The 10,938-nt window shown below is 41.7% G+C and overlaps 1 protein-coding gene across 2 annotated transcripts in view; it reads left to right on the forward strand.

The window, feature by feature from the left end:
* brd2b (bromodomain containing 2b) overlaps positions 1 to 10,582 on the forward strand; it is a 10,972-nt gene extending 390 nt beyond the window's left edge. The window contains exons 2-12 of one of the 2 annotated variants that reach the window (XM_035672732.1): positions 2,672 to 2,960; positions 3,150 to 3,287; positions 4,339 to 4,480; positions 4,832 to 4,995; positions 5,209 to 5,706; positions 5,942 to 6,070; positions 6,183 to 6,428; positions 6,545 to 6,798; positions 6,941 to 7,257; positions 8,570 to 8,698; positions 8,839 to 10,582. In XM_035672732.1, coding sequence (XP_035528625.1) covers positions 2,672 to 2,960; positions 3,150 to 3,287; positions 4,339 to 4,480; positions 4,832 to 4,995; positions 5,209 to 5,706; positions 5,942 to 6,070; positions 6,183 to 6,428; positions 6,545 to 6,798; positions 6,941 to 7,257; positions 8,570 to 8,698; positions 8,839 to 8,969 — 2,437 coding nt within the window. In that variant the 3' untranslated portion in view covers positions 8,970 to 10,582. The remainder of the gene's footprint in view (positions 1 to 2,671; positions 2,961 to 3,149; positions 3,288 to 4,338; positions 4,481 to 4,831; positions 4,996 to 5,208; positions 5,707 to 5,941; positions 6,071 to 6,182; positions 6,429 to 6,544; positions 6,799 to 6,940; positions 7,258 to 8,569; positions 8,699 to 8,838) is intronic. The other variant, XM_035672733.1, reaches the window with a different exon arrangement.
* The last annotated feature ends 356 nt before the right edge of the window (positions 10,583 to 10,938 follow it).

The raw sequence follows: 10,938 nt of genomic DNA on the forward strand, positions 1-10,938 counted from the left end.
TTTTTTTTTTCTTCTTTTTTGTTTTGTTTTTACAGCACACCATCTCACCGTGACTTGCTAAACTACGAGCTAAAACTGTAGCTACGTTTGTAGACTCGCCCTTTTTTTTGGGGGGGTTTTAGCAGCGAGCTGGCACAAAGAAGGCGAAATGACAGCTGCAGCCCCACCGGCTCTCTGTCAGTCGGGTCATTCATCGCTGCAAACACTACATCTCACAGCCTGTATGCGACCAACACATTGGATTGAGTGGGCAATAAATGCACAAAAAAACACAGCGTTTGCCCGTCCCAAAAAAATGTTGTATTCCTGAATAAAGCATTAGATTTGTCAGGCATTGTTGTGCAGTCCGGTGACTCCTATCAGCCTTGTAGCTTAGCTTTCCAGCTCCTGCACCGGGGAACAAACGTCCGGATGATGACTGGCAGGTTTATCGTTTGACTATTTTCTAAAGCAACACCTTTTTAAAGTAAATATTTCGTGTATTTTCTACCTTTTTTTAAGGCGGGGGGGGGACATAAAGTCGCTGTCTGTGATTCGTTTCTGTCATTGTGAGCCAGTGTTTACAAACAGTGAGGGCGGGGCGTGCACACCACGCGATCACCAGCTGTTGGCATGGAGATACAGGAGTCTTTACTTTTACTTTCATTGTTTTGATTAAAAGTATTTTTTTTTGTTTTTTTTTAATAAAAGACGGTTTGTAAGCTCCACTTAGTAGAAGCAGAAGAGGATTCAATGCGGATTAAAACAAGCAAAGCCACGCTGGTCACATGGAGCTGTTCACTTGTTAATAATAACAAGAGTAGATCAGAGATTGGAGAAGAAAGTGATTGTTTTTGCCTCCAAGTAGCAGACTGGGTTTATATGTTGTGAGGCAATAGAGCATTTTTGACTAAAGTTAAGGGTTTTTTTTTATATTTTATTGGAAATAATCAATATATTTGTAACTCCATAGAGTGGCAACATGCTGTTTTATTTTCCTCAGAAGTGCTGCAAAGCATGCATGGTGTGTTTTTTTTTTTTTTAAATACTGTCCAATGTTTGCCAGAGCTTACTTTTATGTTGGGTGTAAAGCTACAGAAAACACAAACAAAACAATTATTTTGGCAGTAAAAGTCTCCATCTGAAAAGTACTTGACATTTATCCCTTGTTTGACACCGGTGCGTCAGGAAATCCTAACCAGTAAGGCCCATTTAATAAAAACAAAAAATGACAAATGTGTGCTCTTCGGTGCTACAGGTGTATACAGTGATCCAGTAAAAGATCACAAAACATCTGGAGGCACTTTGACCTGTTATTTCAGTTAATACACAATCATATTGGCTGACAAATATTCCAAAAAGCTGAAATAAATGTTCAGATATGTGTGGCTGTTTATATTGTTGTGGATTCAGTACACAGTGGCTCATGTTTCTCCTCAGCGCTAATGCGGTTTAACTGTTCTTTGTGTTGCTGGGATTCTGACCGATGTAGAAAATCAGCTCACTGGCTTTGCCACAGTTTGTGTGTCAGTGGGGCAGGTGTGTGTCCTTAACTGTGGGGTAAGATTTAACTTCTTTTTAAATCTAAATCTGGTTTATGTGCTCTGCTTAGAGGGAGGTGAACCCGAGGCGGAGGGGTTGACAGGGTGGCCTCATCCCACTGCATGGACTGAGAAAACCCCTCAGGTCTTTAAAGGACATAGTATATGTAATTCTGTTGAACCACAGCCCAGATTGAAGATTCCTTGTGAGGAGAGCACGCAAGTCTCTTTTCTTTGACTTAACGCTTAATTATTAATTCCTTGTGGGAAGACGAACTCAGATTTTGGGACCGCAGTGTCTCAGGACATTGACAGGAGCATTTCCTGACGTCCTTTCCTTCTGTAAATGAGAGGAAACCAGAGGTCACAGAGGTCACGCAGTCTTTATTTATGTTTTTCTGACATTTCTTTAGCAATAAATATTTAATTTGAAAGCACACAAACAAAATCAGACGTAGTTAATGTGTTTGCCCGCGGCTATGCAATATTAGTATTTTGTGGTTGTGCAGCGACGGTTTTTAAAAACGACGTGGCTGTAAAATGAACTGTTTTTAGGATCAAACAATCTCACTGAGCATGGCGACTGTAAGATGACTTGTTAGTGCTTTATTTGAATTAAAACAGTGAGAGTGTGAGACCTTCACTTCCAATAATCATAATATATTCATGAGCCAGTGTCTGCCTGTTTCCTATATTTATGCAGAGCTAAATGTGATTAATACATCACAGAATTTGTGCTCTTGTCACTCAACCTCAGTATAAGTGAATGTTTATTTTTCGGCTGCTGAGGACCGATGCGATGGCGGTTCTCACGACTGTGCTAAAAGACAGTTAGGTGAGCGAAAGCCACGGTTTTACTGGTCATGGGTTACATGATTGAAGCCTGTATAGGACGCACTTTTTGACAAGAGATTGAGGTTTTCCATGAGTGTGAATCGATGGCTGCATCAATAAGAGCGGCCAAGGTCATGCAGCTCATTCAACTTTAAAGTTTCTTCATTAGCAGGCATCTATCTCTCTCTCGCGGTCGACCTTGTGTATCTTCCCACACCAAAACGGGTTCACCGGTCTTTTATTCATCTTTTATCCTATAGTTAAAAGAAGGAATATGCTGTTTGTTGTTTCATTCTCTTTCTCATCCTCGCCTCCAGCTCTCTGGTCGGGTTGTCAAGTGGCGGGATGGACCAACACACCAGTTCTGGCAAACGCATTCGCAAACCCTCCTTGCTGTACGAGGATTTTGAGAGCCCGTCTCTGCCGCACACGATGCCACAGGGGCCTCCTGTCCCACCACAGCCCCCGGTGAAGGATCCCAGCCGGCCTGGCCGCATGACCAACCAGCTGCAGTTTCTCCAGAGGACCCTGATGAAGTCTCTGTGGAGGCATCACTTCGCCTGGCCTTTCCATGAGCCTGTGGATGCCTACAGGCTTAACTTACCGGTGACTTTCACTTTCTACTTTCACTTTAATTCTGTTATCATGGTAAAAAATCCCCTACTTGATGCTCCCTCTGTTCTGTTAGTTTGCAATGTTCAGCATGCTCCACGAGTTACAGTTTCATTTTTCACAAAGATTATGCGTTTCTCACTTTTCTGTCATTCCCCCCATCCATCATTCTATCTTTTTCAGGATTACCATAAAATTATCAAGCAACCCATGGATATGGGAACCATAAAAAAGCGCCTGGAGAACAACTTCTACCGCAGTGCGAGTGAGTGCATACAGGACTTCAACACAATGTTCACCAACTGCTACATCTACAACAAGGTAGGTTAAAAGGTAAAAAACAGATGTTTATCCATCGTGTGTTTTTCCCTTTTAATTTCTCTCTTAGTCTTTCCTTTTGTAAGACGGCCCCACTCCGATTTCATTTAATATTAGGTGGACCTTACTCACAATTTCTTTTCTTTTACTGACCTAACACATTTTTTGTTTTTATTGATGATTAAGGCCCAGGTGTAGACGGGCAATTTAAAACCTTTTCTTTATTTTTCATGAAAAAAGGGTCATCTAACACTTTGCAAACATTTGTCTGGAATACTCTGCTATCCTATGTAATAACAGAACATGTGCTGACCTGCATATACTGTACGCGTGTAACATCACAACTTGTGAGGCAAGAGGGAAAATGAAAATGCCAAGTTGACAAGGAAACAAATGACTACAGCATCCAACTGTTGAGAAACATGAGTGCTGCCTCTGGAAAATTTAGTGTAGAGCCGAAATCGCAGTATGGAAAGTGCAATATCCAAATTGCAGAAGCTGCAGTTTTTTTTTCTCATAAAGGTAAAATATGTGACAAAACAGCATTATAATGAAATACTGTAGTGCTGCAGAGATGCCGTGGCCTACAAATCCTGTTCTCGAGTGTAAGAAAACTTTTGTGCAGGCCTTCAACGGGATTATGTGATTTTTTTTTTTTTTTTTTACTACATCTTCCAGTGGGCTTTTTAAATAAAGTGTCTTTGCCAAGTTTGTGTATGTGGTAGTAATCAAAAACATTGATTCTGTCGCCATCGAGTGTTGACACAAAAATCTTTTTCACCATCAGTTCTATCCATTTTTCATTATTTTTACTTTTGGTTGTTCATTTCATTTATGAAATACGAGAACCCCGGAGCAAGTTGCAAGCATTTCTGAAGTTGTCTAGCGAATGTTTGGTATTCTGTGTATTGATGTTTTCATCAGTCGATACATGAATTAATCAGCTAATCTTTAAAACCAATAACATTGATCTATTGCAATTAAAATGTTTTGTATTTATACTGGCTTCTCTCCAGTGTGCTAATGTGATTTTATAAATTGTGTTTTTGTCTAGCCGACAGACGACATTGTGCTGATGGCCCAGTCCTTAGAGAAGATCTTCCTCCAAAAGGTGGCCCAGATGCCCCAGGATGAAATTGAGCTGCCTCCTCCAGCTCCTCGAAGCAAGAACAGCAGGGGAAGAGGTCGCAAATCTTGTGAGTGTGTGTGTGTGTGTGATAAGTCCTGCAGAATTGGAATTAAATTGTTTATATAGTTGTTGTTTTAGTTTACTACTAGAATCACTATAAACTTTTTGTTATAACTTTACAAATTGGACACATTTTCAGTCTTCTGATATCATCTGTTATTGGCATTTTTTTTTTACAATTATACAGCAATTACAAAATGTCTTCCTGTTGCAGAAATGTATCATGTAAAAGTTGAATTCATGATGGAAGCCACATAAAAAGCCTTGCATGTTTTCAGTGATAATAGGCTTCCTCCAAATCAGCTGTCGTTCTGTAGCTGAGTTCTGTCACTAAAGTTAAATATACTGCATCTCTCAGCATCGAGGGCTCAGCAGGTGCCAGCAGTGTCCCAGTCAGCCTACTCCCCTTCTTCCTCGGACACTGGGGAGTCCATGCTGGCCAACTCTCCACAGACTGTGCTGACCAAAAGCCTTCCTCCGGCCAACATCATGGGCCTGCCCCCTACACAGCCCACAACCAAGGTATACACAAAAAAACTGATCATGACAATTGGCACAAATTGTGCAGAAATGTCTCACTGAATAAAAATGAACGACAAGTGTGTGAAGATTTAGCCTATTCAATTAATATGTCTACCAAACCCAAATGTCTGGAAGCATGTTGACGATGTTTTAGCTTCCTATGCAAAGAAAACACACACTGATCATAGTGACTTCCAACCTCTTTATTTCTAGAAAAAAGGTGTGAAACGTAAGGCCGACACAACCACCCCCTCCACCATGGGTTTGAGTGTGGGTATGTCGGGAGCAACGCACATGGTGGGCTTGGGCAAAGGAGGCCACGGGGGCCAGGTCCACGACACCTCCATGCACAGCATCTCGTCCATGGGGGGCATGAGCTTGGAGACCCCTCCTGGGATGGGCCTGGTCAGGGGCCCTGGAGGTCCCGTCCTGCTCCAGCCAATGATGTCAGCCACTGGACGCAGAGTGGGTAGCGGGCGCCCAATTAAACCCCCCAAGAAGGACTTGCCTGATTCTGTCCAGCCCCAGCTCTCGAGGAAGGGCAAACTGAGCCCTCAGCTGAGGTACTGCAGCGGGCTGCTGAAGGAAATGTTGTCAAAGAAACATGCTGCGTACGCCTGGCCTTTCTACACACCTGTGGACGCAGCTGCACTGGGACTTCATGACTATCATGATATCATTAAGTGTCCCATGGACCTCAGCACCATCAAGGTGACGTCTCATATGCGTTTAACTTGTGGAAAGAGTAATAACTATCAGTATAGCTCCTACTGTGTGAAATTACATAATAAAGTTAAGTTGTTTCAGATCTCTTAATGTTAGAATGTCATTTTAAAAATTCCATTTAACACGCTATGATGACAAGCATTGAAAATATTGTAAATTGCAAATTGTTATTATAACACTGATCAAACACTAAATCTGTCCTTCCCTAACTCTTCATCAGAGGAAGATGGACTGTCGTGAATACAGGGACGCTCAGCAGTTTGCTAGTGATGTCAGACTCATGTTCTCCAATTGCTACAAGTACAACCCACCCGACCACGATGTTGTGGGCATGGCACGGAAGCTGCAGGTGAGCTTGGTCGTCTTTTCAAATAATCCCACTGAGATCAAAGTGCCTACGAAACCTACAGAACCTAAAGGTGAGCTCACGCATGCCCATTTTCCTTCCTCTGCGCCCTCAGGATGTGTTTGAGTTTCGTTTTGCCAAGATGCCAGATGAACCACACATGGATCACACAGCCATGTCAATGAGTGGCCACCCGACATCCTCGTCTTCCTCTTCTTCCTCCTCCTCGTCCTCATCATCCTCCACTTCTGAGAGTGAGCCCAGCAGTGAGAGTGAAGAGAGCGAGAGCAGCCCCAACTCGGACAGCGAGGAAGAGCGAGCACACCGCTTGGCCGAGTTACAGGACCAGGTGTGCACACAAGTAAGACCGGTTACTATTTATTTATCCATAATCTCTTTTATTATGACGGATTTAATTTGGAAACCGAATGTTTGCAACACAATGATCATTTCTTTCCAATTTAATTTTCTGAACAGCTCCGGGCCGTGCATGAGCAGCTGGCTGCCCTCTCTCAAGGCCCCATCGTCAAGCCGAAGAAGAAGAAAGAGAAGAAGGAGAAAAAGGAGAAGAAGAAAAAGAAGAAGCTGGAGAAGCGAAGTCGGGGTGGCAGAAGTAGAGCTGGCTCTGAGGAATGGAAAATGCCCGGCAAGATACTGAAAAGCAAGTCTGCCAGAGCAGGTGGTTCACAGCCCAAGAAAAGCCAGGGGAAGAAGAGTAACAAGAACAGCAAGTTAGTAGTAAAATAATGACCCTATTATCTCTTCTTCACAGTGTGGAGCTTTTAAAGCTTCACAATATACAGTAAAATAAAGATAACGTCTATACAATAATGGGTTTTGTCCCGACTGTATCACCTCCTTTTGATTCTGCAGGGCCGCAAAGAAGCCGTTCTACCCCCCAGTGGCCCCTTCAATGCTGCCGCACTACGACTCAGAGGAAGAGGAGGAGATCGTGCCCATGTCGTATGATGAGAAGCGCCAGCTGAGCCTTGACATCAACAAGCTACCAGGGGAGAAGCTGGGTCGCGTGGTCCACATCATTCAGTCAAGGGAGCCGTCACTGAGGGACACCAACCCCGAGGAGATTGAGATTGACTTTGAAACACTCAAGCCGTCGACGCTGAAAGAGCTGGAGCGCTACGTCATGACCTGTCTGAGGAAGAAGCCCCGTAAGCCTTATGGTGAAATAGGTAAATATATGTCTGTCAAACAAATACTATAATTAGCTTTAAGAATGTCTTTTTATTAGCTTTTTACAGGGACATTTAATCAATATCATCCAGCATCTGATGCAGCTGTCTTTTGGTCAATTTGGCACCTAACTTGAGTACCGACAGCTAAAATCACTGTGATGGGTTAGCAGCATCATTGCAACACATTTCTTACCCTCAAGCAACAATGCAGCCCTGGAAAGCAGTAAGCCAGTGTACAGCCAGCTGTGTTAGCTTTTTTACATTTCAAATGAGTCAGTAATGACGCATGATATATTTTAATATATTTTCATATTAAAGATAAATGATATATTTCATAGGTACAGTGTACATTGATCACATCACTGTTAATAAGCCAGTGTTAGCTAAAGGGGTCATTTTCAACCCCCCCTGGCCAGATGTTAAGTTAGCCAATAAAACAAACATGTAAAATTCCAAAAGAGGAATGTAGATATGAACATGAAGCAGCTGAACAAAGGATACGAAGGTGAAAGGAGTAAGGAAGTGACATGTGCACTGCAAACAATAATACAAAGCAAAACCATGTTAAGCAGACAATCTAATCATTAAAACATGACAACATGTAATCACATTACACAACAGGAGACATGGGGAGAACCAACAGGACAGTGATATGAAGGACAGGGCACTCTAACATTGGTATATGCAAAAGAACAGTTCTACACTTAAATACCAAATTTAGATTTTCCTCTGACTGGATTCACTAAAGAAAAGAAATGTAACCATAGTATTACACCAAATTGACAGGCTTTTAATGTTGTGTTCTCAGCCAGTTAATGCACTTGACGTTGGTACTGTACCCACATCTTTTATTCATCCCTCCCCTAGTGAGTGAAGGGCTAGTTTTCCTCCTGAGTAAACACTGCTGGATAAGCTCCTTAGGGTCAATGCAGTGGCGTGGAAAGTTGATGATGAATTTGCGAAGTTAGAATGTACAGTACGGCAACACAGTGCTTGATACATTAAGCATTGCAGGAAGCCAAACTGCAGAATGAAGATGCAGCTCTTTTAGTCTCAGCTAAATAAAACTGATGTGGAGAGTGAGGAGTTGGTCATTGGGGTATCACATGGTTACAGCCCATTACTTATGTTTGATTGAATTTGGCCCACGCTACCAGCAGAATCCCTGTGAGAAAGCCCTCATGTTCCTCAAGACCACTACACCTAAAAACACTCAACTGCAGCTCATTTACACAGATACACTACCACACACTGCATTACCACATAGACCCCAGGACTATAACAACTTCTGTCATCTTTTAATGTACAGCAGCAAAGAAAGGCAGCATTGGCAAGTCCAAAGAGGAGCTAACTCTCGAGAAGAGGAGGGAGCTGGAGAGGAGGCTGCAAGATGTCAGTGGGCAACTCAATTCTGTCAAGAAACCTACGAAACCTAAAGGTGAGCTCACACTCCTGCTGTTTAGATGTAAACCATTTCCTCTCTATGGTTGGTCTTCTATACATTAATAGTTCTCCTCCCTTTCGCCTGTTACCTGGTGTATCCTTTAAACTCTTATTTCCTTGTCGTTCTCTCCGCAGTGGAGAAGCCCAGCACTGTAGAGACTCACACCCAGCCCGCACGCCTCAGCGGCAGCAGCTCTAGCTCCGACTCATCCTCCTCCTCTTCCTCGTCCTCGTCCTCAGACACCAGTGATTCAGACTCTGGTTGAGATCCTTAGCACTGGCTAAGAGAGAAAACACTAATAACTCAGGGACTTGGGCTGGCCCAGGACACAACACACCCTGAAACAGTAGTAGGCTGACATATTAGATACCATGGCAAAAAAAAAACACTCCAAGTGGACTCCTAAAATGTTTTGAATGTGGGACTGAGGGATGTGAAACATCTCTGTGGATAATTATAAGACCCAAACACTAAATGCCTTGGTTTCCCCTTCCTCCCCTTTGTAAATACTTGTACAAATTTATGTTTCTTTTATAAAGAAGAATTTTATGGTGATCCCCCAAAGAGGGAAGCGGAGTAATAAAAAAAAAAAAAAGGATGTGGAAAGACAGGCCTTACTCCAGATCTGCTTTGGCTGGCTTTACGCTGTGTCCTCTGTGGTGAGGGAATGGAAGAGTGTTTATTTATTGGTTTTCTTCACTCACATTTCCTCAGACGTTACTGGAATTTGAACCAGCAACCTTTTGGTCACAAGCCTTGCTTTTCTAACATCTGGCCTTCTACGACACTCCATTTTTAGATCAACCTCTAGATTCAGCCTTAATCAACCAGATTGTTAATAACGGAAAAACTACAATATTGTTAAGAAGCACTAAAGATTCCTTCTCATGTTCACTGCTGAAGCTACTGAGCAGTGAATAAAAACACAGCTCTGGTATCTGCCATTTTCAGGTCAACAGTTTTAGTTCAGTCACAGTTTGAGTTCTGGATTTTCCTTTTTATGTTTACACACATTGTTCTTTGAAAACAAAGTGGGTTTAGACATTAGTACAGTATAGAAATGGCTCAACATACTGTAATCACAAAGTTTGCAATTCAGTAACATTCTCATTCAGTTTGTATTGATTTCAAAGGCTGCACTGTTTTCCTAAAAGCCCACCAGCCACTTTAAGACGGACTAGTCTTCTAAATACAACACTAATTGGAGTAATGTCTTCAGTATTTTGAAATCCGTTCTTACTGTTCAGCTTTGGTATTTCTTCTCGACATTTTTCTTCATTACATCAAACTGTAACTGAAGTGTTCATATATTTCTCAAGAGCTGAACACAGGCTGCTGAATGTTATCTGATATAGTGCAGGTTTCTAATTTTCACATTAATCTATTTTGATGTGAAGTATTGCATTAGTTTCTTGAAGACATCTGTAGCACTTGAAAAACTCCGTGAAGGTTTCTTAAAGAAATCTTCTGGCTGCTCGGCACTTACTGGAACAAATGGTGTTGACTGAATAAACTGAAGCAGAATAACGCTACAAGTAAATAAAGATTAGAGGTAATCTTTATTTAGAAATAGTCCATGCATAGTTGAAGCTGTTGTTGAATGTTCAGTGAAAGACTATATGCTTGTATATACTTAAACTGTATTTGCTGTTGCACAAACTATTGTATTTCTGCTGTTCAGTCTTTTATTTTTTCAGTTACCTTGTTTCCTGTTTTTTACCTGCTGTTAATTCTCATTCCAGTTAACTGTCTTAGTTGTTTCCTGAAGAGCGTTCACATGAGCATTGCCACCTCTGGTCAAGCAGGTTGTTGCCTCTCAGAAGCATACCTTTCATTTGACGAGTGTGTTAATTAAAATATTCTCTTCTGTAGAACGAGTTTTGAGTTTTGTCTGGTTTTCTGGGATCAGCGGCAGTGTGATATTTCAGGTTTACATATTAAAAAAGTACGATGTAGTGCTGAACTCCATTGACTAGCAATTTGACAGTTTTGATAATCAAATTTATCAAGCAAAAACATTCTGTGGGTACAGAATCTCAATTTTATTTTTTTTATAGATGGAGCAAAACAAGCAATTTGAAGATATTACCCCTGTATCTAGGAAATTATAAGCGCTTCTATAGGCTAAACCAGGGGTTCCCAAACTGTTTCATATCAAGGATACACAATAGATGAACATTAGACCACAAACCCTCAATTTTAAAAGATATTGTCGGAAGGAATCCCTGAGTATT

Source organism: Morone saxatilis, unplaced genomic scaffold (genome assembly GCF_004916995.1).
Source record: "Morone saxatilis isolate NCDOM2014 unplaced genomic scaffold, NCSU_SB_2.0 Contig24, whole genome shotgun sequence".
Classification (NCBI taxonomy): domain Eukaryota; kingdom Metazoa; phylum Chordata; class Actinopteri; family Moronidae; genus Morone; species Morone saxatilis.